This window comes from Pseudorca crassidens, chromosome 10, assembly GCF_039906515.1.
Source record: "Pseudorca crassidens isolate mPseCra1 chromosome 10, mPseCra1.hap1, whole genome shotgun sequence".
NCBI classification, from domain to species: domain Eukaryota; kingdom Metazoa; phylum Chordata; class Mammalia; order Artiodactyla; family Delphinidae; genus Pseudorca; species Pseudorca crassidens.
Window position 1 is genome coordinate 69,275,911 of NC_090305.1, and position 26,001 is coordinate 69,301,911.

Below are 26,001 nucleotides of genomic sequence, written 5' to 3' on the forward strand. Positions count from 1 at the left end.
GAAGCGTGTGGCGGGGGGAGGGGATAGGCGCGAGGTACTGTGGGTAGGAGACGGCCGTCGACGGAGGCGCCATTTTGTGAGGCGGCCGTACCCTGTTGGAATCCTTTGGCGCAAAACCGCTACTGCTGCTGCTTCCGTCCTTCCTGGGGGTGAGTGCGGCGGCCGCCCGTAATGACCCGCGGTTCTTTCTGTTGCAGCAGGCCCTGTAGAGCCTCCCTGTCAGCCGCGGGCGGCGGTCGATCAGCTCCAGCCGGATCTCTCGAAGGGCTACCGGAGGCATTGGAGAGCCGCGCCCCTCCTCGCCGCTAGCGCTGTCAGCTTTCAGAGAGCGTTCTCCCGCCCAGCCCGAGGCCCGCTTCTTTCGGGCTCTGAGTGTGCCCCTGTCGGGACGTGTTTCCGACTACCCAGCCCAGCTGAGCATGAAGCCGTCGTTTGTCCCTCGGGTACTTCTCAGGGGCGCCCTGACAGTCTCCAGCCGCCATCGCCCCGCAGCTTGACCTGAATCAGCCCTCTCCGGAAAGCTGTTCGGTGAAGGCTGATCTGCGGGCTGGGAACCTCTTGGGGGTCGGGAGGCGGGTGTGCAGGCAGGAAGAGAAAGCCGGACTCCTGAGTTGGTCGCGCAGGCCGTGGCGCCGCCATCTCGGCCGCGACACCCCGCGGAGGTGGGTCCGGGCACTGCCCAGGCGAAGAGGGGAGGCATCAGAGATTCTGCCTAGGGCCTGGTTTCTCCTGGATGGTTCTCTTCCATTTATTAATTCAGCAAATGTTCGTTCAGCGCCTGCCTAGAACAGGCGCCAGGGACTGCTGTTAAGTAGTTTCTCGGACCGCGCACGCATCGAACGCAGTCTAGCTCTGTGATGTTTTATCACCGCCGGTGCGCAGCTGAGCCAGGCTGGCCACCTCAAGAACCTGTGATGATCATTGTTACCTAGGAATTAAGTCGTGTGGAGGTTTACCCTTGTTTGAGATAGCTTTGGATCAGCCGTTGCATTTTAAATGGAGTAGATTTTCAATCAACTCAGCATCGGGCTTCTGAAAGGTTTTAAGTTTTTCCTAAGTAATTTTTGAATTTCGTTTCGCTCCTTGTATTAATACACTTTGATTAATGTTTTAACGGTCAACGATCGCAATGGAGTTGCTTTGATTCAGAACACAGGGAGCTGATTGCAGCTGTGCCCTTTTTGCTTTGTAATCCTACAGCAGGAGCAGGGAAGGAACCTTCTGCTCGTATCCTTTTATGGGTTTGTTATTGAATGTGGAATCTAATATTTTTCACTGTGCTTCGCCTTCCTGCTATGCCCACTGTTAACAAAATGTTAGCTTGATGTTAATGTTGCCAGTTGGTCCCCACTTCCCTCCCCACCCCCCCAACCTTAGATAATCACTGTTAATGGTTTAATGAAATTCCAATCTCAGTAGTGTTCCAGCTGTGGAACAGTTGACTTACATGATCTCTCAGACTTGCAGCAACCTATCTCTTTTGTCTCCTAGGAAAAACAAAATTTGAACCGTTTGGAGCAGTGTGCTAGATCTTCAGCAGGACAATGGGTTCAGACAAACGGTAAGTTATTACTGTTACATGCCTTTGATCTCAGCGTTTCAATGGGGACTGAGCTATTTGTTAAAAATTGTTTATCAAACAAATATTTGAGTGTCTGTTTTGTATCCGGCGTTGCTGTGAGCACTTTCATGATACTTGCTCTCACAAGCACACAGTTTAATGAGATAATTAAAATACTGTGTGAACTGTGCTATGTTGAGGGTGAAGTTGAGGGTGCTGTTAGAACACTTAGGAACATGTGTTTTCTTGGAAACGGCCAGGAAAGCTTCCTGGAGAAAGTATTCTCTAAGGTGAAGCCTGAAGGGTAAGAAAGAATTAGGCAAAGGAGGGCTGGGTGGAATAGTAAGTCATGAGGGTTCCTGGTGTGGATAACAAACAGCCTCTGGAAGAAGCTAGGAGATCATACTGTCTGTCACTTTGCACAGTACCTGGGCTGTAGAAAGCAATCAGTGAATGCCAGTTCTCGTTATTGTCCCCTCCATGACAAGATGATCCAGATTTATAGAGCTGAGAAGCTTTGGACCATGGGTTACATTTTTAAGAAAAAAAGAAGAAGAAAGAAAAACTGCTAAAGAATTAGTAAAGAATTAAGATGAGAGCATTTGACTCCTGTGTCATCTGTGGATTCTCCGACTCAAACCATTTGATTTAAACACACAACCTTTGTTTATACATCCAGCTGCGTCCTTAATATTGAGTCCAGTCCCAGTGATAGATCAAATTGATGGCGCACTGGGACTCATGAAGTGTTCATGTCACATGATATCATTGTTTTAATGCTTTGTCAGTACTCTGGTTCCAAACAAATTAACATTTACCGTTTTGGGGTCTCTCATCTACGTACTTAACATTTCAAAATAGTCCTAGGCTACTTGTTTCATTTGTTTCTTTTTATGAAATTTGTATACTCTAAATGAGGCCCTTATAAGCCTTCTCTTTGTCTTGTCCTTACATAGTAGTTTTATGAACCTGGTAAACAATTTATGAAAGAACTATCTATATCTGTGGTCAAATGGGTTTAAGCCTTTTGTTATTAGGTTTTCCTGTGAAGCCCAGTGCTGCTCAGTAATCAAAAATAAATCAGGGGCTTCCCTGGTGGTGCAGCGGTTAGGAGTCTGCCTGCCAATGCAGGGGACACGGGTTCAAGCCCTGGTCCGGGAAGATCCCACATGCTGCAGAGCAACTAGCCCCATGTACAGCTGCTGAGCCTGTGCTCTAGAGCCCGTGAGCCACAACTACTGAAGCCCATGCACCTGGAGCCCATGCTCTGCAGCAAGATAAGCCACTGCAGTGAAAGGCCCTCGCACCGCAGCAAGAAGTGGCCTCCGCGCACAGCAATGAAGACCCAACGCAGCCAATCAATCAATCAATCAATCAGATGTTATAGGAAATAATGTTCTCTGATGGTGCTAGTTATATCTAACAAATGAACTTGGTTAACTGCCTAATGGGGAAAAAAGACAGGTTATCCAGTTTGTTGGTCCATTTCTTAGTAGTGAGATACCCTTCAGAGTGGATGAGTCAGGACATGTCCTCCTTTGTAATTGAGTGAAATGCTAATACAGTTGACCCCGGAACAACATGGATTTGAATTTTGCAGGTCCACTTATAGGCAGATTTTCTTCAATAAATACAGTACTACATGATCCGTGGTTGGTTGAATCTGCAGATGCAGAACTGTGTATACCAGAGGGCTAACTGTGGGACTTGAGCATCCATGGGTTTTGGTATCTACAGCAGGTCCTGGAACCAGTCCCTGGCGGGAACAACTATAATTACATTCTTCCCGTCTAGATTGATCACTAAGATCTGAAATCAGGGATGAAAGGAGTGATGTGTAGACCACAGGCTTGGGAAAATGCAGGATGAACTTGGGCAGCTTGACTCTCTCAAAAATATTAAACCCATACATTTGATAGCTATATTTTTACATTTAGTATGAATTCCTGAAAACTACCTTTGTACTTAGGGATATAGCTGTTTTCCCAGTCATTGTCTTTGTAAATTGGAATTTGGTGATAAATTTTAAGAAATACACTGAACTAGTTGGATGTCTTGTAAACTGAGATGTGGGTTGTGTGTTTTTTCAACCATGTTTTCTGAAGGGACAAAATATGATTTACTGAAGAGTAAATGAAAATTATTTTCTGTGGCAGAGTGAGTAGAACAGAACGCAGTGGAAGATACGGGTCCATCATAGACAGGGATGATCGTGATGAGCGTGAATCCAGAAGCAGGAGGAGGGACTCGGATTACAAAAGATCTAGTGATGATCGGAGGGGTGATAGATATGATGACTACCGAGACTATGACAGTCCAGAGGTGAGTGACCAACAACTGTTTATAGAGTTGTTAGAATTATGAATTATATGCACAGAACCTCCAAGATTCTTGAAATAAGTATACCAAGTGTGGAAATCTCTCAAGAGGAGTATTACATTCAACCTCTTTATTATTCTGAAATCTGAGTCGACTATAACCCTCAAAGACAGACTGTGCCCTGTAGTCATAGAAATACTGGCCAGGGTTTACTTAGGGCTCACTATGCTCCAGGCACTCTTTTGAGCACTTGACTTACATGAACTCATTCAGGTCTCACTATAACCCTATAAGGTAGGTGTTATTCTCATTTTAAAGATGAGACAATTGGGGCATAATTATATACCATCCCTTTGCCTCAGATGGTGTTTCTAAAAGTTGTAGTTTAACATTGTAGCATAGCTTTTTTCACATTTCTTTCCATATGCATTAGCTTTGTTTAGCAGTAATTGTGCAACCAGCATAATTTTGCACTGTTTTTTTTTTTCTTATGCATGTAATCATCTTATTTTAACAGGTAATAGTGTTTCATTGTGTGTTGTTATACTGTTTGGTGAGTTGTTAAACCATTCTTCCTGAACTAAATGATTGTTGCCAGGTTTGGGGGTTTCTGTTCTTGTTTTTTTTGTTTTATGCTGTTTTAGAAGACACTGCAGTGAACATCATCATGGAGTTCTTGGTATTATCTCTATTCCTAAAGATAAATTACAAGTGGAGAGACTGGATCAAAGGGTATAAATAAGTCCAGTGTGATTTGAATTACAATTTTCTTTATTGTAAATCAGAGAGAACGTGAAAGAAGGAACAGTGACCGATCCGAAGATGGCTACCATTCAGATGGTGACTATGGCGAGCATGACTATAGGCATGACATCAGTGATGAGAGGGAGAGCAAGACCATCATGCTTCGCGGCCTTCCCATCACCATCACAGAGAGCGATGTAAGGGGAACCAACAGTTCTAATGAGCAATCCAATAGGCACAATGAACTTTGAGCTTCTACCATTATTTTCTTGTGTTACTATATCTCAAGCTAATATCTAGTGAAATACATTTCTGTAATTAGGGTGGAGTTCTCTCAACTTGGTTCACAGATAGAATCATTTGTATTTAGGCTTTGAAGCTCAATGTAGAGTTTTCAGAAGAACTACAGGGAGCAGTTCTTATTCCTTCAATAATAGCTATTAGAAGGTAGCCAGTACGTTTTTATTGAATTGGTTACTTACTCGGTGAGGATGTATCTGTAAGAACATTTTATGATTTGGCCATCCTTTGATTTAATGGAAATTATATTATCCATTTGAAACTTCTTAAAAGCCTGTAGAAAAGCCTGGCTCCCCACTTCTCAGACTGGTCAACTACGGCCTTGGTGTACTGGGCACTGCCTGATTTCCAGTGGTATCTCTGATCCTCATGCATTCCTTCCAGCCACATCCACCACTTGCTTCTGCTGCAGGCCACTTTGAACATGTCCACTGTTCTACCAGTGTGCCTTTTTTTTCTTCTTGAAGCCCTCTTCCCTTCCCTTCTTCGTTCCCTTCTTCCTTCCCTTCTTCCTTCCCTTCTTCCTTTTCTTCCTTCCTTCCTTCCTCCCTTCCTCCCTCCCTTCCTCCCTCCCTCCCTCCCTCCCTCCCTCCCTTCCTCCCTTCCTCCCTCCCTCCCTCCCTTCCTCCCTCCCTTCCTCCCTTCCTTTTCTTCCTTCCTCCCTCCCTCCCTCCCTTCCTTCCTCTTTCTCTCTCCCCTCCCTCTCCCCCTCTGTCTCTCTCTCTCCCTCCCTCCCTTCCTTCCATCTTTCATTTGGGAGGGCAGCTCTGTGCGGCATGCAGGACTTTAGTTCCCCAACCAGGGATCGAATCCATGCTCCCTACAGTGGAAACACGGAGTCTTAACCACTGAACCGCCAGGGAAGTCCCTGAAGCCTTTCTTGACCTACCAGGTAGAATTTCTTAAGTGTATCCCCAACCCTTGAATGCAGGAGGCTGCTCAGCCAATGTTGTTTGTGAAATGAATGATGTTTTGAAATACATTTATAAAACATGCATTATGCCAGTATCTATTGTCTTGGAGTATTCAGAGTAATATTCTGACTAATGTTTAGTGAATTTTAGAGCTAAAGATAAGTACTGAGTTCACACAGCCTTGGTCTTCTAAACATTGGAAGTGACAAATGTGAGATGGGATATTAGAATTAATAGTGGGTATTTGTGATCCACAGCACCCTTGCTACACTGTGTACTGCTATGCTATAGTGATGCAGAACCATGGATCCTGCCTCATAAAAGCTTAAGGATGAATAGCTAAGGTCAGCAGATAATGAAGACAATGCAGAGTAGAAAGGGGTAGGTGTTGGAAGAGGTCCTGTTGAAAGTGGTTCTGTGGAGTAACTCTGGAGGATTCTTTAAGGGAGCTGAGTTAACTGGTCGAGAGCAAGGAAGAGCTCCAGGGAGGTTTTAGTTGAGTTGATTCTTGGGGGATAGAAATGTTTTGGTCTGGTGGAGAACTGAGGATAAGATGTGGACTGGCCCAAATCAGCTTGGTTTGACTGAAATCAAAAGCCTTTGGCAGGAGAGAGGTGGATGGGAAGGTGCTTTGGGGGCCAGTGATGGAGTCTTTGAAAGCCCAGCTAAGTATAAAAGAAAGCTACTGAGGTTTTTACCTGGGAGCAAAAGCTATGTAGGTTAGAATGGTAGGGGGTGGAAAGAAGGCAGAGCTGAGCTCAGGTAGCAGCAGCCATGAGCATGTGGAGTAGGGGATACAAGAAATCTTGCAGGAGTCAGTTGAGGAAAGTTTACTTGTTGATCATACTGTTCCCTTGAGTCTTTTAGGCCTGTGGCCCTGGGAGCGTGCAGAAGAAGTGGGTGGCATGGGGAGAGCAATGCCTTAGCTGACTCTGGGGGCACTCCCTTCTGGTAATGAAACAAGATTGAAATGCTTATTTATTTCAGGCTTCTCAGAGAACTAGAAGTGCTTACCTTAAGAAGGCAGGTTTTCAAAGTAGACTTTCTGAGGTTGCCAAATTTTGTGCAGTATTTGTAGAAAATTTGCTTATTGAGATCTTTAAAACCTTTTAAAATTATAGTATTTAATCTTCTCCTGAATTTCAGTTTATCACTTTCAGTATTGTCATTTTATTTTAGTCCCCCACTGACATGTGAACTCTTAGGGTAACAGTCTTTAGTTAATTATGTTACTATGTATGTACTGTATCACTATTTTTTAGAAACTGTTTTTAGTTACTCTGGTGACTGATTTTTTACTTACTGTGTTACCAAGCATGAACTTGAGTCAGGTGGTTGGCTCTGGCTCAGTGTAGTGCTTCTCATACATACTCTTTGTGAAAAAATAGTCGATTTTCCTTATATTTATGGTAGTTGCAGTCTATAAAGGCACTGGGGGTATGGAACCATGCTCTTAGGGGAAATACAAAGTTAGGTTCCTGTGAGCCTCTGGTCACAACATTTACATTAACTGATCAATATATGACCTTGTTTCGTGTGTATTTCTGTTTAGAGGTGCCTTATTTAATATATACTGTTGATTCATTAGCATTGAACTCACAGCCAATAGCACTGTAACTTATGTCTGAATGAAGCTTTTCTAATATATTTTCCCTGTAAGGGACATCACAGCCTTCCTTCTTGCATTAGGAACACTAGACAGCACTTCAGCATGCACTTGGAGAGCCATTTTAAACAGTGAAATCACCAACAAAAAGTACAAAAATGTGAAAAACTTGGCACTAAACAGACTATGAGTAGGACACTTGTTTACAGTATGAAAGCTGAAACAAGGCAGAGCATCACCTCTGCCGGGAACACATACATCAGGTGACTCAAATTTTTTACTACTCTGCACGTGTCTGCAAATGGCCATGAAAGCACTTACAAGTATTGATTTGGAGTTAACGAATTTTAATGCGTAGGCAAATCCACAAGCGCAGAATCCCCAAATAATGAGGATTGACTGTATATAATCCTGCAGCCTTTACACGTAATTATGGAAAGTGGAGGCCATGAAGAATCTCTGTTTCACAAATTTGGCCCTGGTTTTCTCCCTGGGAGTATTGCTGCCTGGTATGATTGATAAAGAGACTAATGTATTTATTAATGTATTTTGCCTTTTGCAGTAAGGGTTTGATCTGACATCAATAACAAACCTACCAGCCAGAAGTCTTTCTTCAGGCCCAATTAATGTTTACTTTGATTAAACTAGGAACCAAAGAACGTTATGAGCTTTGTTAATTTTCACCATTAATGTAAATGTAAGGAAGCTATTTCTTTAAGATATTGTGCAAAAAATATTTATCTTAAGGGAGTTCCTCATTTTTTGGCATTGATACTTGGTTGCGTACTTCAGAAGACAGTGACATATCTTCTGCATTTTTTAAATCTCATCTTTCTTTCTGGTCCTTTAGTACAAAGAACAACAAGATTAGACTAAAGGAGGGAGGCTTGAGGGACAGCATACCATGAGCAAGACTGTATATCACAAAATAAATAATTGTGCTTGAGGAAATTCCCAGTCAGCATATAAAGAATGCCTTCAAAGCTGTTACAGTACATCAGTTTCTATGAGAAGTGTTCCTTCTTTTATTCTATTTTTAGAATAATTACATTTTGATGATAGAAGTTAAAAGCTTGGCTAATTAAGCAGTTAATGTAATCCCTAGTCTTTGACCTCTCTTTAGTGTGGAATAGTTTGTGGCTAAAGCTTTAACTATAAATGTGTAAATCCCTGTCTGTGCAGATTCGAGAAATGATGGAATCCTTTGAAGGCCCTCAGCCTGCGGACGTGAGGCTGATGAAGAGGAAAACAGGTGAGAGCTTGCTTAGTTCCTGCTGTTCTGGTTCTCTTCCCCATTCCCACCTCAGTCCCTAAAGAACATCCTGATATCCCCAGTCTTCAAGCACATGAATTCAGAATGAAAGGTTTGCCATGGCTAAGGAATGTGACTGTTTGAAAACGATGTTAGAAAGCATCTGAGGACCTTTTTAAAAACTTTGTTTTTAGGGGCTTTTTTTTCCCTTCGGTAAGTAGTGATTTATAAACTCCTTGTTTGACTGTTTGTAGTCGGTTGCATGGTTACTTTTTAAGCGTGGAATCAAATCGAGTGGCATTTAGTTCAGGCGGCTTGGTTCCTTGCCATGGCAAAGTATCAAGAAGATCCCCAAGTCAAGTCACATTTGTAAAGCTGCTTCCCAATTGGCTTTGTCACGCAGTGTTGAAGCAGTGGGAGAGAGATTCACCTGTTATAAAGGAACTGACTAACACGAGTATCCCGTCTATATCTGAATGCTGTCTCTAGGTGTAAGCCGTGGTTTCGCCTTCGTGGAGTTTTATCACTTGCAAGATGCTACCAGCTGGATGGAAGCCAATCAGGTTGCTTCACTCACCAAGTCTAGATATTCATGAAAATGGAACAAGTCTGTACAATTAAAAAAAAAAAGGTTGAAGGAGTGGTTTGTTCCAAAGGAGTGACTTTAAAAAAAGAAAAGCTTTGTATATATTAAAATTGCTGTTACTAGAATAAATACAATACCAAGCACTACGTTGCAGAATTTGCTCTGCCTTTAAACATGGCTACCTGGCAGGGCCTTGTTAACCACTGAATATTTGTCTGGTAGTTATCAAGACATCTTTAATATTCCCCTTTTCCTTACCTGATTATATTCCTATTATGTCCATTGAGAGTAATCTTAGATTATCCAACTCTCGATTTGACAGTGAAGAGAATATAATTGAAGTCTGCTACAGGCATTTTGTAAGTAATTTTTTATTTTGCTTGGAGACTGCAAGCCTCCTGGAGGCGTAACTGCTCAGTGGGTCTTCAAGGACTATATAAGGACCTAGTGGAATTTCTGAACAATAAGTCTGATGAGATTAGCCTGGGAGCTGGTGTCCTGCTGCTGTCTGATCTAGTTAGAGTGGCATTAACATTCTAATCTCCCTGAGAATGCCTTTTATAGTCTGTTCAAAGCACATCATTGATGATTCTTTAAGAAGCATTAACTGAAGTGTTCTACAGTTTGTCAAGATAATGTTCAGTGCTTGGCACTTAAATAATGTTTTTTGCCAGAACTCCAAAGCACAGTATTGAATGCCTTAACCAAGTGCATTCTGGGAAGTCTGCTTAACTCATTATGTTGCTTCTCTGCAGCATTTTATGATTTGTCACTCATAAATAAGAGTTATATTCTTTGATGATTTATTATCATTTATAACAAGACTCACTAATGAGGGTATCATTTTGATTGACTTGTTAGATTTTTAAACCTCTCATTTCCTTAACCCAGAGGTGACAGCCTGATCTTATAATGGTAGATCTTCATTCATTTCATACCATGGACACCATCCTAATAAAACTCAGGACATACACAAGCTTCATGTGAATCTGCTTTCTTTACATGACAGCATTTTTAATATGGTGGATGTATCAGAATGACTTGCTTGGGAGTTTAAAACTCCTAGGAAATTAAAACTTGTAAGACACTTAAAAATCTCCACAATTTTAATGTATACAAAGCTATGTTAATGTGTAATATTTCATTACAGTTCAAATTCACTCCAGAAATAAAAGGCCAGTAGGATTAGGGACTCAGTGATAGTTTGGAGTCTCCCCCAGCACACATCCCTCCTAGTGGGATGATCTGTTGACATATCTGCCAGCTTCTTTATTTTTGCTTCTTTACAACACAGTGAGTGGATGGCCTTCAGCTCTTTCCCTCTTGGCCAGACATGCAGTCTTGTCTTTAGATATTGCAGAGACAACATTCACAGCATGTCTTAACTCTTCCAGGATTTGCAAGAACCAAATTACTCAACAGTATGTATGTTTAGAGGGGTTAGACTCCTTTAAAAAAATTTGGATATCTAACCTCCTACTTAAATCTGTTCTGACAGTGTCAGAACATCCTGCTCCCTTCCCCTCCCCCCCAAAAAAAAAAGAAAAGATGTGCCTGTTAAATGAAGGCTCTTTGGGGGCAGGTGCTGGGTATACTCTTGGTAGAGTGATTCAGCTCGGAGTTTTTGACCTTTGAAAATTAAGTCCTTTTTAGTCACATGGTTGACTTGAAGGATGAGGTGGTATATGAACATTTACAAACTTTTCCTAACCCCCTGAAGAAACTTCATTGGCCTCCTGGTTACTCATCTTGAAGGAGAGTACCATCTATTTCAGTGAAAAACACATCTGTCACTCAGGACATCACGTGGTTGCACTTGGCAGGAAGAAATCTCATTTAGCTGTTTTAGAGTCGATGGCATTCAGACTAGTTCCTCCTGAGAAAATTGTAACCAGATTCCCTTTAAAAATGAGTTCCCCTCCCATTGTCCCCCAAAGGACACATCCTGAAGCAGGAATTTGAGGGAAGGGGAAATGTAAAGGCTTTCACTTTGCATAAGGATGGGGGACTGGGGAAAAAGTGAAGCGAAGCCCAAGGACACCATGCTAAGGGCTAAAGTAGGAGACAACCTCAGAACTGGGAGAGTTGTGTCTTCTGCTTTTTGAAATAGACTGTCACTCTCAGGCAGCCTGTCAATGATGAATGTTAGGACTTCTGTCTCTGCTGGAGACACGGCCTGGTGCATGTCAGCGTTTAGTGTGTGGCAGCTTTCTCAGCACTCCCTGACTCCGTTTACCTTTACTCCGCATCCCATTCTCTTACTGCCTATCTGAAGGATTGGATGGGCAGAGTATAGGTGGCGGTGGTTGGTCCTCCCCGTATGTTGTCCATTTAATTCCAGAGCACTGATTTTTCCGAAGTGTGCTCTGCCCTGGGAAAATGGACACATGTTCCTCACAATGGGAATAACTAATTACTTCTTTTTTTACAGAAAAAGCTGGTGATTCAAGGAAAGCATATTGCAATGCATTATAGCAATCCCAGACCTAAGTTTGAAGATTGGCTTTGTAACAAGGTAAGCATGCGTCCTTCCCAAATAGACAAAACTCTTTTGGGGTTTTGTTGTTTTCTATTTGTTTGTTTGATTGTCCAAACAAGGACATGAGTAAGTACACAATCACCAGCTTTTATCATAAGGTGATTTTTGTACTTTCTGACTTTCTTGGGTCCTCCTGAGTAGGTACTAAAGGACAGAATCCCTCAAACATGAGAGATTTTGTTTAAGATCCTGGTTCTAAGCCCAGTGTTTCAATTAAGATTTTAAGTTTATTTCACTTTATGGTTTCTTGAATTCTAGAGCCCTCAACTTTTGGCAATTTCTCTCTCTCTTTTTTTTTTTTTCTATTATTATTTGGCTGCATTGGGTCTTCGTTGCTGTGCATGGGGGCTGTTCTTCATTGCAGTGCACGGGCTTCTCATTGTGGTGCCTTCTCTTGTTGCAGAGCATGGGCTCTAGACGCATGGGCTTCAGTAGTTGTGGCGCACGGGCTTAGTTGCTGATTCTTAACCACTGCACCACCAGGGAAGTCCTTATGGTGCTCTTCTGATATAAGGGAGAACTTTGCCAGTGGCTTGCTATAGGATTTTGGGGTGAACTAAAACTTTTCCCCAGCTTGGTAAAAATGGAATTCTACTTCAGAATACATCAAAATTTGTTTTTCTTGGGAGAATTCACGTAGTAAAAGCATTCTAAATTTTTAGGTTAATATCCCTTTATCTTGGATACATGGTATCACTTTCTGCTTTTTTTTTTTGGTTGTTCCTCACTGGGACTTGCCCGTGGCCCTCTTGCTCTAACTTACCACATTGTTACTAGTAAGCCCGGCCTACTGTGAGAAATAACTAAGATAAAACTTTTTTTTTCCAGTGCTGCCTTAACAATTTCAGGAAAAGACTAAAATGCTTCCGATGTGGAGCAGACAAGTTTGGTAAGCACAGATTCAGCTGTTTGGGAATATGTATTAAACCCTGACTAATTGGATTGTCTGTGAACCTAAGGAAAAGTACAGGTTGTAGGGCATTTAAACAAGTAACCTATATATTTTCCTTAAACCTTCTTACCTTAGGTTAGGTAGATCCTGCTGATGATTGTGAGAGTACAAATAGTTCTTTTATGTTCCAAAATTAAGTCTGCTCGCCTTGTTTACATTCTGCATCTGCTTTTCTTTAGTATAGAGGTAATGTCAGTCCTCCACTGGCCCAATTTTTGCATTCCCCATTTAAAATTCATGTCAAAATTAATGAGGTTTTACTATAGCCACAAATGGTTAAAAAAGAAAAAACAACTGCTACATTTACTTAAAATTAAAACTTCGGTATTTCAATGTATTTTTTATATTGGTTTGTTGTTTGTTTGTCTTCAGTTACTGATTCTTCCTCTTTCTTTCCTTTCTTGTAGACTCTGAACAGGAAGTGCCCCCTGGAACCACAGAATCAGTTCAGTCTGTGGATTACTACTGTGATAGTAAGTTCAAATGTAATCTCTTGGCCTTTATGTTGGAAATTAACCTCCATTTGATGTTTTTGTTCTCCTACCCTTTTTTATTTTGTTTATTTATTTTGCATTTATTTTATTTATTTATTTTTGGCTGGCGCTGGGTCTTCGTTGCTGCGCACGGGCTTTCTCTAGTTGCGGTGAGCGGGCTTCTCATTGCGGTGGCCTCTCCTGCTGCACAACACGGGCTCTAGGCATGCACGCTTCAGTAGTTTGGGCATGCAGGCTCAGCAGTTGTGGCTCGTGGGCTCTAGAGTGGAGGCTCAGTAGTTGTGGTGCACGGGCTTAGTTGCTCCGCAGCATGTGGGATCTTCCCGGACCAGGGCTCGAACCCGTGTGCCCTGCATTGGCAGGCGGATTCTTAACCACTGCGCCACCACGGAAGTCCCATCCTGCCGTTTTTTTTGTTTTGTTTTTTTCATCCTGCCGTTTTTTAATGAGGAGCAGTAGCTTCAGGTTACCTCATAAAAGATTGGTTTTTAGAATCTTCTCCATGTCAAAGTGTGAAAGATATGCAGTCAACTCTTGAACAACATGGGTTTAACGAACAATGTGGGTTTTTTCAATGAATGCTATAGTAGTACAGTATCCTCTGGTTGAATCTGGGGTTGTGGAACTACCAGTACAGAGGGCTGACTATAAAGTTATATACAGATTTTTGACTGCGTGGCTGGGATGAGGGTGGGGTCAGCACCCCTCATCCCTCTGCATTCAAGGGTCAAATATGCTAGAAACCTCCCAAAATGGATTTGTTTGTACTTGAACCTGCCTTGAAAAGCACTGGTTGTGGGAATGCATGTATCTGTCATCTGTCTCATTCACCTGCAGCAATCATACTTCGAAACATAGCTCCACACACTGTGGTGGATTCCATCATGACAGCGCTGTCTCCCTACGCATCCTTAGCTGTCAATAACATTCGCCTCATAAAAGACAAACAGACCCAGCAGAACAGAGGCTTCGCGTTTGTGCAGCTGTCTTCTGCAATGGTGAGATGTTCATTGACTCTTTCCTTTTAAAAGAAACTGAGATTTAAGAGGCAAATGTGGTTCATCCAATTGTGATACTGTGTGTAAGGCTCCTGGAGCCCAAAGTTCAAGACTTAAGAAATGACAGTTATTACAGTGCTAAATTATAGGCTGATGACTTCAGTAAGTGGTAAAAATACCATATATACCTGTAGATAACTGAAGGTTGAGCCATAGTTTTGTCATTTCATCATGCTTTGTTTTAGACTGTTTCAGCATTTACTCTTTTAATAATACGGGATACCTTCATGTCCTGGAGGAAAGAGGGCTATTTTTTTTCTCATGATTTCATATCCGCAAATAAGAATGAATTGCTGTTCTTTTTTTAATATTTCTTTGACTGGGCTAGGTAGTAGCGAGAGATTTTCAGTTACGTGACAAAATTGTTTTTCTTCACATTCTCCTTCAGGACGCTTCTCAGCTGCTTCAGATACTACAGAGTCTCCATCCTCCTTTGAAAATTGATGGCAAAACTATTGGGGTTGATTTTGCAAAAAGTGCCAGAAAGTGAGTGGCTTCATTGTCCTTACTTCAAACCGCTGCATCTGCGTGCTTGTCCAGGGATGCTTTGCTAACTGCACTCAAAGCCCATGTTCTCTACATTGAGACACTATCCTTCCTGGTTGGCTGGGAAGGATACAGTTGTCTTCTTAGAGCTTATTCCCTCCTGTCTCAATAACCAGTTGCCAGAAAACTTCAGAGCAGGACAAAGAGAGACATGGCAGATGGGTTGAGAATAAGTGCTATGCAAACTGCTTCAAGATGGTGCAAACCCATCTGGATATAATTCTTTACTTCCAGAACAACATGCAGTTTCATGTATATAGAGCTTCATTCTAGCGACGTAAATTTCCCCTTTCTGGTGTCATTGCTTATCCAGCAGACACCTTATTAGATGGAAGGGTACAAAGGAGAATAGAAATACTACAGGGACACTTGCCCACTTAGGGCTTTGCCCATGGGAACCCTTCCTCATCTGAAATGTGGCCTTGTTGGCATTAGAGACCTTCCAACAAAGGCTGGAGTGAATGGCTGTTTTCTGGGTAGTGTGGCATTAGTGATTGGAAGCATACTGAGATAGAATCACATGATTGGATCATTGTGGTTTCAGAGACTTGGTCCTCCCAGATGGTAACCGGGTCAGTGCTTTCTCCGTGGCTAGTACAGCCATTGCTGCCGCTCAGTGGTCTTCCACCCAGGTAAGATGGAGGATCTTTTTGCTCAATGTAGTGTGGTGGCGTTGCCCGGATTCACAGAAGTAACCTCTCCAGCGGTGCTTGCCTTAGAAGCTCTCCAAGGACATTTTAAAAACTTGATGTCTGTGTTTCCTCTTCTTTTGATATTTTGTAGTCTCAGAGTGGCGAAGGAGGCAATGTTGACTACAGTTACCTGCAGCCAGGCCAAGATGGCTACGCCCAGTATGCTCAGGTAGGTAGATATGACCAGCATCCAACTTCTGGTCTCCAGAGTGTGTCTGAGAATAGCAGCTTTAATGGTGGACTCTTCTACAGTACTCACAGGATTACCAACAGTTTTATCAGCAACAGGCTGGAGGATTGGAATCTGATGCATCATCTGCATCAGGTAATAAACTTCATATTCCCTTTATTTTTGTTTAAGCAAATACAATTGAGGAGATAGAACTAGATGTTCTCAGTAGACCCAAATAAATCTATGAGGGCCATTTCCCTGCAAAACTTGGGGATAGGACACATTCAGCGTTGTCACCATGTGCCTAAGGTCCTAGGGGAATATTGGGATTGCTCGTGTACATCAGGAGCTGATAAGAAGCTCTTAGAGACCATGTGATGAGTGTTCATTCTTGGAATTCAGTATTTTCCCTGTCTGTGTAGTTAGGAATCATGGGTGACCATGTAGGTTCAGGTAAGCAGAAACGGTGTGGCCCTGCAGTCTGGTGTCCAGTCATTAATCAGAAGGGTCACTCTAAAAGCTTATGCTTCAGTTGTTGTTCTAGAATTGTAAAGGTGTGGCAGTTAAATCTATTCACAACCCCAGAGCAGATATGGAGACTTTCTTCTCTTCCTTCTTCTTAACCATCATACAGAATGTTTGACTTTGTGTGTCACATTCTAGCAGGATTATAAAAATGAAAATATCATAGGTTCAAGAGTACTTATTGGGAATTAGGTTGTTAAGAACTGACGTATACAAAGATGCTAGATTGGGCATTACAGATCGGGATGTTTGGCTTAGAGTTCAGTGCGTTGGCTCTTCTAACTCCTGTGTTTATTATCAGGCACAGCAGTGACCACCACCTCAGCGGCTGTAGTATCTCAGAGTCCCCAGCTATATAATCAGACCTCCAATCCACCTGGCTCTCCGGTAATCCTGTCATTTTAGATACAGAACTGGTGACTGTTGGGGAAGCTTTGTGTTGCCATACTAGTATTGTCTTTGCCTGCTGTATGAGCTAGGATTGAATAATACACACACATTTCAGTCTCACTTCTCTGTCAAATATTATTAGATAATAAAATAATTTTGTGTATGTATTTTAAGTGCAAGATTCCAAACGGTGTATTTATACTATGCATGTTTCGACTTGACCTTTAGGAAGAAAGTTGTCAACATGTGTTTTGATCAAGGATTGCCTTAGATCGTTGCTACAGTGGGTCTGTCAGGGGGCCCTTCCTGCTGGATGATTGCAGTGATTTAGTTCTCTTGAGAGACTTTACAGTTGAAATTATATTGAAGCTGCTGTTCTTTCCAGACTGAGGAAGCACAGCCTAGCACTAGTACACAGGCCCCAGCCGCTTCCCCCACTGGTGTAGTTCCTGGTACCAAATATGGTAAGCCAAACCTCATGGGGCTGTTGATAGTTGGAAGGTCCTAGTTGTTGTCTTTGTTTAATAAGAGTTCCTCTCCCTTTGTGGGTGTCAGAGGGACACTTGGGGATGTGAGAGAAGACCATTAAGGCCTGCTGCATCTCAGTGGCTTAGAATTTAAAGTAAAGCCAGTTTCTTACTTGGAATGACTGTATGCTGTATTTTGTTTTTTGCAGCAGTGCCTGACACGTCCACTTACCAGTATGATGAATCTTCAGGATATTACTATGATCCGACAACAGGGCTGTACTATGACCCCAACTCGCAGGTAATTTAAGGGTTAAAATGCATGTTTTGAGGTATAATGTACATACGGAAAAATGCATGAAACTGACGTACAGTTCTTGCAGTTCTTTGAATGTTTGCATGTATATGCGTTCATACATACACCAGCACTGAGATAAGAACGAGAGCATTCCTAGCACACTGGACATTCTCTGGTGCCTGTTGCTGTTCGGTCAGTAACCCCACCCGTAGCCACTATTCTTACTCCTAAACCATGGATTATTTTGTCAAGTTAAAATTTATAGGTGACTGTTAACCTTCATGTAAAGACCTAGATAAAAATTTTAATTGTGATTTTTTTTCTTACTATATATTCTTTTTTTTAATTGAGATAAAATTCACAAAACATAAAATTCACCATTTTAACCATTTAGAGTGTTCAGTTCAGTGGTATATTCACAGTGTTGTGCAGCCATCATCACTATCTAATTATAGAACCTTTTCATCAACCTGAAAAGAAACCCTATGCCCTATATATTAAGCAGTCACTTCCTAATCCCGTCCCACCCCAGCAAATGCTGTCTGCTTTCTGTCTCTATGGATTTGCCTATTCTAGACATTTTGTGTAAATGGAATCAGATATGTGACCTTTTGTGTCTGGCTTTTACTTAGCAACCCTTTGTATTTTTGAGAATAGAAATTAGCAGATGTGTGGAGCGATATTTTATTTTTGGTAGTGTGTATAACTTTTAAAGAGGAAAAGCAACATTAACACTCCAAAAATAAACAGCTATTTATGACCAGGAGCTGTATGTATATATAGAACAGTTAAAATAAGTGCTTTTAACAGGAACTTGGCATTGAGAGCTTGTGGTTTCTGAGAGTCAGGTGTGAAGCTGTGTGGGACCTGCCAGGGAGGCTGAGCCTGTGCATGGTTCTTCCACTGCTCTTGCTTGTGAAGTCTGACCTTTCCCAGGCCATTCTTCTTGGCGGCCATAGAAGTTGTGGCTCCTGTGCCTGACCCGCACCACCTTCCCTGGAAGAGATACAACAGGCAGTCTCTCCTGGGTCCCTGTTGAGCAGGTAGAGTGAGTGATTGAAGAATAGAGAAGAGGAGAGATAACTGCTACCTATTCTCTGTTGTGGTTCTCCCCACAAATTTCAGATCAAGTTCCTTCACATGTCACCTCCTTCCAGGCTCCCGAGCTAGCCTCTTACAAACCTGTTTGGTTGCCTGAATGTCCACAGGCCGTGTTCTGTATGGTTGAACCCAACAATGAGATGTTAACTGGTTGTCATGGAGGACGTATGAGAAAAAGCTCCTCCTGAACCACCTGTTCTGGCCACTTGGTTTGTGTAAATGGTCTGTCTATGGAAAGGAGTCAGACGCGTTTCTCTTTGGGTACCCTCCAGGCCCAGGGATTAAGTTAATAGGAACTAGACTCTTGAAAAGAAACCACACTCTACTTTTGCCCAAGAGGTTTCACACCTCTTGGCTGGTTCATCATCCTCACCTACACCAAGGTGTACAGCACCTCTTCTCTACGTAGAAAATATTACTAGTCTGCAACATGCTTTGTTTTTATGTTTAGTTTTTTTGACAAAACAACTTTGATGTGGGTTTTTGACAAAATACTCCTTTAAGTTAATGGTTCAACACAGCAGAAATCTGCATTAATGGTATTTTTTTCCCAGTACTACTACAATTCCTTAACCCAGCAGTACCTGTACTGGGATGGAGAGAAGGAGACTTACGTCCTGGCTGCGGAGTCTAACTCCCACCAGCAGACAGGCCTACCTCCTGCAAAAGAGGGGAAGGAAAAGAAGGAGAAACCCAAGAGCAAAACAGCACAGCAGGTAAGGTCATGACCCAGCCAGCAGACCCATCTTTCTCTCTGGGATATTGGGCTTAATTTTTATGTTTTTTTTTTTTGTGGGGGGCAGGGGGGCGAGGCATTTATATCTGCTTTATTTGGATTCTTTAAAATGGGGCCACACATCTTATTTATATCAAGTTTGTAGAGCATTTTGCAATTTTTTAGTGTTACATATGTTGTCTGTCAGTTGCCTATGTACTTAGGGGAAAAAAATCCTGAAAAACTCAAAGACTTTTTTAATATTTATTTATTTGGCTGCATCGTGTCTTAGTTGCGGTACGCGGGATCTTCATTGCCGCGTGCAGGGTCTTTAGTTGCGGCATGAGGGATCTAGTTCCCTGACCAGGGATAGAACCCGAGCGCCCTGCATTGTGAGCACAGAGTCTTAGCCACTGGACCACCAGGGAAGTCCCTGAGATTTAGGTTGTATAAGGCTGTATGGGGTTTCCTGTGCCTTTCGGCGGTTAGAAGAATTCACTGAAGAGTTCCCTGTGATGGAGCAGCAAGAAGAAAAGAGTCATTAATCAGCCTGCATAGTGCAGGAGCCTGCATGAGTCCCAACTTCAGTCCAGGGAGGAAAAGTCGTTTATACAGGTAACTTCAGTGGGAAGCTGATAGAGGCCATCCATAAAAACTATTTATGGAATTTAAAATACATTGACTTTTGAGACCTTTAATGACTTTGGTTGTATGTACCTCATAAAGGTAAGGGCAAAAGGGGTTTTGTTACAGTTTGTTACCATAATGCCTTGTTTTCATGGCATAGGAGACTATTTTCTAAGTTCCTCTACCTAAGTGTATTTTTTGTGATTGTTGTTTGACTTTAGATTGCCAAAGACATGGAACGCTGGGCTAAGAGTTTAAACAAGCAGAAAGAAAATTTTAAAAACAGCTTTCAACCTGTCAATTCTTTGAGGGAAGAAGAAAGGAGAGAATCTGCTGCAGCAGATGCTGGCTTTGCTCTCTTTGAGAAGAAGGTAACAGTAGCAGGAATGGCCTTACTTCATGAGGGGAACTTAGGTAAAATTTGAGGCTTATGGCGTGTTCTCTGTTTCCCAGGGAGCCTTAGCAGAAAGGCAGCAGCTCATCCCCGAATTGGTGCGAAATGGAGACGAGGAGAATCCCCTCAAAGTAAGGAAGTACCACCAGTTTAAAGACCATATCTGTGCTTTGTGTCTCACTTTGAAACTCAGCTGCATCGTGGCTAATGTGATTTCTACTTAATTGGTCCCTGTCAGTGGGTATTTGGAGCAGCTTCTGCACATAGAATCCATGTTCAGGGCTTTGCTTTCCCTGTGTGAGAGCTGGAGAGATGGAGCAGGGAATGAAGCCCGAATTCCTGAGCTCAGTTAATTGAGTTTTATTGCATTTGCAAATAGAGAGTTTTAACAGACTGGAAAGAGAAAATTAAGATAAGAAAAAAACGGATTTTATTGGTAGATACTAATGTGGGTAGGCTGTTACTCTGATCTGTTGTATTTGGGGTTTTCAAATATGGTCAGCAGTTTGAGAACAGCCATCCAGGAACTCTTCTTGGGGCCCCAAGAGGGTTGGTGCCAGGAGGCTCTCGAGCCCAGCACTGGAGGACCTGGCTGCTCCACTCAGTACGGGTAATGCGTACTCTCAAAGTTTGGATTAGGCATTACTTTTAGCCATTGCTATCTTCCTGTTGTACATTTCCAATGACCCACCCTCCTTTTGTCCCTAGAGGGGTCTGGTTGCTGCTTACAGTGGTGACAGTGACAATGAAGAGGAGCTGGTGGAGAGACTTGAGAGTGAAGAAGAAAAGCTGGCCGACTGGAAGAAGATGGCCTGCCTGCTCTGCCGGCGCCAGTTCCCAAACAGAGACGCCCTGGTCAGGCACCAGCAGCTCTCAGACCTACACAAGGTGGCCATGCTTCTCTGAGCTGATCTGAGGCAGGGAGGGGAGGCAGCAAGATGCTGTGAGTGCCCTGACGGTAGTGAAGTTTCAGTAAATACCTGTATTAAATGATTGCCTTTTAGAAGGCTGCTCCTGATTATAGTATGTTCTAGATTATAGAGTGGAAAGGACCGTGGCAGCTCCATATGCACCGGGATCTGGCTTTCATGCTGTAGTGTAGTGAATTAGACTTTGACTCTTAGAATATAATAGATACTGGGGCTTCCCTGGTGGCGCAGTGGTTGAGAGTCCACCTGGGGACACGGGTTCGTGCCCCGGTCCGGGAAGATCCCACATGCCGCAGAGCGGCTGGGCCCGTGAGCCATGGCTACTGAGCCTGGGTGTCCGGAGCCTGTGCTCCACAACGGGAGAGGCCACAACAGTGAGAGGCCCGCGTACCGCAAAACAAACAAACAAAAAGAATATAATAGATACTGATAATGTTGTGATATCTCAAATTAGGTGTGAATTCTTACTGTCTGTAAAATCTCTCATATAGCAAAACATGGACATCTACCGACGATCCAGGCTGAGCGAGCAGGAGCTGGAAGCCTTGGAGCTGAGGGAGAGAGAGGTGAATGGGGGTCAATGTGCCGCTAGAGTGTCTTGGGGTAACTGCCTTTGGCTTTTATTTGTAGCACTTGTTTCAGGTCCCAGGGACAGGGTAGGATTTGCCACATACCTGTCACCTGGCCATTGTGGCTCATGTAGACTGGACCCAACTCTGTGCGCTTTGTGAGCCCTGTGCTGACGCTTAATGAGCGTGCTCGAGGCTGCTCACAAGTCCTGAGTGCCAAATACTTGCTGGTGAAGTATGTTGGGTTTTAGCAAGGAGAGAGTGAGCTCATTTGGCCTGGCCAGGGAAGCCTTTGTGAACAATGAGAGAAGCTTCAAATGAGGCCCAGGGAACAGCAGGACACAAGATGATTGCAGGTGATGTGGAAGGAAGCAGTGGGCAGGAGAAACTTGCGGGGCCACTAATGGGCAGTCATTTGGTAGTTGACGAGGCAGGTTGAGAGCCAGCTGGGCAGGGTTTTAAATACAAATAGAGGCCTGTGGGTTAGAGATGAACCAGTGAGCAAGTTACTTGAAATTTCTCACCCCAAGATAGTATCTGTAGTTAGGGCTTTTGCTTTCCTGTTTTTTTCCACTGTTTATGGTGCCGTCTCTCCAGGGACTGTAGAACAGGTCTCTGGAAGTCTCCTTGGCTCTGTCTCCCTGGAGGTGGGCCTGTCCAAATGCTGAGGGGTACAGCAGCTCTGCCCTCCTCTCCCTCGAGGACCTTGGCAAGCTGTGCCCACGCCCAGCAGGCTGGTTGAAGAGCTTGACAAGAGGTGACTCGTTAAATAAAACTGGTTGTTGTAAACATAGTTCTACCCCAGGTTCCACACACAGTTCATCTCTACAAACCTGCCGTTTTGGGTATGACTGAGTGCAGCGAGGGAGACAGGGCATGTGGTATTTGAGAGCACTCTAAAAGGCCAAGCTCCAGATGAAGAAAGCACTTGAGGTGATAATCTTCAAGTGTGGGTGCATGAGACTGCTACAGATTGAAGTCTGAATATCTCTAACCATGTTTGTTTTCTCACATAGATGAAATACCGGGATCGAGCTGCAGAAAGACGGGAGAAGTACGGCATTCCAGAACCTCCAGAACCTAAGCGCAAGAAGCAGTTTGATGCTGGCACTGTGTATGTGTTGTGCACATTTTCCACTTTGTGAGCCGGGGCTCTGGCTTTTTAAGTAACTGTGTGTTTGCCACTGGCAGGAATTACGAGCAGCCCACCAAAGATGGCATTGACCACAGTAACATTGGCAACAAGATGCTGCAGGCCATGGGTTGGCGGGAAGGCTCAGGTTTGGGAAGAAAGTGTCAAGGCATCACAGCCCCCATTGAGGTAAGCAGTGGCTTGCAGGCTTATCCCAGAGATGAGATGCGATTGAAGAACCCAGAGGACCTAGGACCCAGTGGGAGTTGTCTTCTCTGCAGCCCTCCCATATTTCACGCTCCTTTTAAGATGTCAGTTGGAAGGAATGGGTGTGGCACCCTACTTGATTTTTCTGGTCTTTTGGTATCTTTGGGTAAAACCTACCTTCTCCTAAGGGCTGTGTCTTTTCATGTCCTTTGTTATAAACAAACCCTAATTTAATACCAATTCAGACCCGTGTAGCTTAGATTGGATTTTTAGAAAGGTACTGTGCTTTAATTTCTAAGTGATTTTGCTTATGTATAAAACAAATTATAATTTAGTAGGATTTCCATCCATGATAAGAAATCTTTTACTCAGATCTCAGGAGCAGAGGCCCTCAACCACTGGCCTTCTAGACAAAAGCACCGCCAGTGATTGCTCCCTCTCTGACCCGGTAACATAGCTTAGGTCAGACTCTTACTGTTGATTTGTGCAAGTGAGTTCTGCTGACTTCAAGCTGTCCTGCTGTGATCTGTGCCCAAAATTACCAGAGCTTCCCTGGGCTTCAGTGCAATGCTTTGTGCTTTGGGGCCCTTACAATGCTTGCTGAACAGGCATAGGAGTAGGGGAGGGTGTGGTTCTATCTGCCTGTCTCCCTTACCTATTTGATCCCTTCAGTCCTTAAACCTACTCCAGGTCTCCAATATAGAAATCCATATCTTCATTTAAAACTTCCTCTCCTGTCTTCCAGAGGGTGGTCCAGCTCAGTAGGGAGTGGGTTAGATAAGGGAGAGAGGGAGCCGTCCACACCCTACCTGCCAGCTGCTGACAGCAGTTTTATCCCCCCCAGGCTCAAGTCCGGCTAAAAGGAGCTGGCCTAGGAGCCAAAGGCAGCGCATACGGACTGTCTGGTGCAGATTCCTACAAAGATGCTGTCCGGAAGGCCATGTTTGCCCGGTTCACTGAGATGGAGTGAGACTCAGAGAGGATGAGAGAGAGAGAGAGACAGAGAGAGACAGAGAGAGAGACAGAGAGAGAGACAGATATGACAAGGAGCTCCAGAGAGCACAAGGAGTGCTCCATCTCTTGAATTCACTCTGACCACCTTTCTGTTTAAGGGCATGCCTTGTGCTGTTAATAGTTTTTAGGGCAAACCACTTCATTCTGCAAGGTTCTCCCACTTAAAGGAGTTCCCCTCATATGGATTATCTGGTGAATGGCCTGCCTTCCTGCCAGAGGGCTCGTGAGCTGGCCAAGGGGACAGTGGGTCTTTTATACTTCAGTGTACATAGTGTAATTGTAGTGTGTTTTACATGTGTAGCCTATGTTGTGGTCCATCAGCCCCTTGCATTCCTAGGGGGTGTTGAGATGCCCTAGGGTGGTATGTAACACCAAAGCCGCCTCTGTCATTTGTTGTGCTGTCTTTTCTCGGCAAAAGCCTTGTGTATATTTGTATATTACACATTTGTACAGAATTTTGGAAGATTTTCAGTCTAGTTGCCAAATCTGGCTCCTTTACAAAAGAAATACCTTGAAAAATGTGTGTCTGTGTCTCTTTATTCTTGGGGTGATGAAGGAAGTGTGTGAAAATTCATCATGAAAACTCCATCATAACTGAGTCGGCTTTTCCACTTCCTTACTTTGTATAGGTCTAAGTGAGTGCGAGAACTTGGGCTTCTTCACTTTTCACAGACTATATCCTAGACCTGCGGGGGGTAGGCATGTTACTGCTCTGTGAGGAAGAGCCTCCCTGCTTTTGGCCACAATACAGGCAACCTCTGCTGAGGTGGAGGAGCTGAGAGGCCATCTCTCTCCCCCGAAGCACTCTACTTCTCCGCTGTCATCTCAGCTGCTGAGGGACGTTGCAGGGTTTTCCATTCAGGGTGGTGTCATCCAGTCCTTGTCATCATTTGGCCAGCAACACCATGCTTGACAAGAGCAGGAAGTGTGTCTGAGTCTGAGGCTGTTCCCGGGACCAGATGTGGTGATGGGGTACCTATGCTGCCCATCTAGCTGAACTGAGTGCTTGGGCTCCCTGTTTGGCATTTAGTCAGGGAAGGGGAACTTGTTCTTAAAGTTAGACCTCCATGGCTTTTGTGAATGGTCATATTTTTCTGTTTTCAGGCAGGCCTGGCCCTTATAAAATCAGGATGAAAAATGCTCAGGAGGAGCTTTCAGGGCACGTGCCCTCACCCCAGCCTCCTAGGGGGTGCCTCAGAGAGGTTGAGCCTGGCTTTGCTAGGGAAATGTGGAGGCAAATGCAGAAACCTCAGGCTTGGGCTTCTGTGGGCTAAGGCTTGGGAACCTCACAAATGAGGGCCCAACTGATATGCCCATCTTCCAGGGACAGCCGTGGGGAGATACCATCCCCAACTCCAGAGTCCTTGCAGACGCTGGTTCTCTTAGCATTTGAGCAGCAGTTGCAAGCAGCTTAATTAGACACATCTGACAGCCAGCCTGGAAGGCTGCAGCCACACAGGTGAGGCCACATGTTATGAAATCTGGGAAGCTCTTAATTACGTATAGCCAGCTCATCAAAGGGCAAGTGAGTGTAAGCCTCTTCCCTGGGAAGCTACAGCTGAGCCCTGGCAGGAGCGCCAGGCCTCCATCAGCCATCTTGAGCCTCTCACTTCCCCACACCAGGAATCAGTCCCAGCCCTACTTGGTGCTGATAGTTGCCGTACTCTGCTGCTCAAGGCTCCCATGAAGACAGCTCTGGACCACAGCATCTGCTGTCTGCACTGGCATGGGCTTTCCTATAAACATGAATTTAGTGTCCATCCTCTGATCAGATCCTCAAGAGAAGCTGGCGGCTCCCTCTCCCACTTTCAGCCTGTTCCACAGCTATACCTGTCACCAGCATACCTAGCCAGGTGACTTCAGCCCTCATCTTGCATCTGAACCCATGGACCAATTTC

General features: G+C 43.7%; 1 protein-coding gene across 3 annotated transcripts; it reads left to right on the forward strand.

The window, feature by feature from the left end:
* RBM5 (RNA binding motif protein 5) lies at positions 1 to 24,622 on the forward strand. 3 transcript variants are annotated; one of them, XM_067754483.1, is made up of 26 exons: positions 1 to 149; positions 1,492 to 1,561; positions 3,718 to 3,883; positions 4,666 to 4,821; positions 8,627 to 8,696; positions 9,186 to 9,259; positions 11,714 to 11,797; positions 12,650 to 12,710; positions 13,181 to 13,246; positions 14,105 to 14,265; positions 14,714 to 14,811; positions 15,416 to 15,503; positions 15,655 to 15,732; positions 15,816 to 15,888; positions 16,562 to 16,647; positions 17,036 to 17,114; positions 17,327 to 17,418; positions 19,071 to 19,232; positions 20,080 to 20,229; positions 20,312 to 20,383; positions 20,961 to 21,140; positions 21,673 to 21,747; positions 22,767 to 22,864; positions 22,942 to 23,071; positions 23,462 to 23,551; positions 23,934 to 24,170. In XM_067754483.1, the coding sequence occupies exons 2-25, from the start codon at positions 1,545 to 1,547 to the stop codon at positions 23,516 to 23,518; spliced, it is 2,373 nt and encodes a 790-aa protein (XP_067610584.1). In that variant the 5' UTR covers positions 1 to 149; positions 1,492 to 1,544; the 3' UTR covers positions 23,519 to 23,551; positions 23,934 to 24,170. The 3 variants fall into 3 exon arrangements, with proteins under 3 accessions (XP_067610584.1, XP_067610583.1, XP_067610582.1); XM_067754482.1 differs by having other exon boundaries at positions 23,462 to 24,622; XM_067754481.1 differs by lacking the exon at positions 23,462 to 23,551 and having other exon boundaries at positions 23,934 to 24,622.
* The last annotated feature ends 1,379 nt before the right edge of the window (positions 24,623 to 26,001 follow it).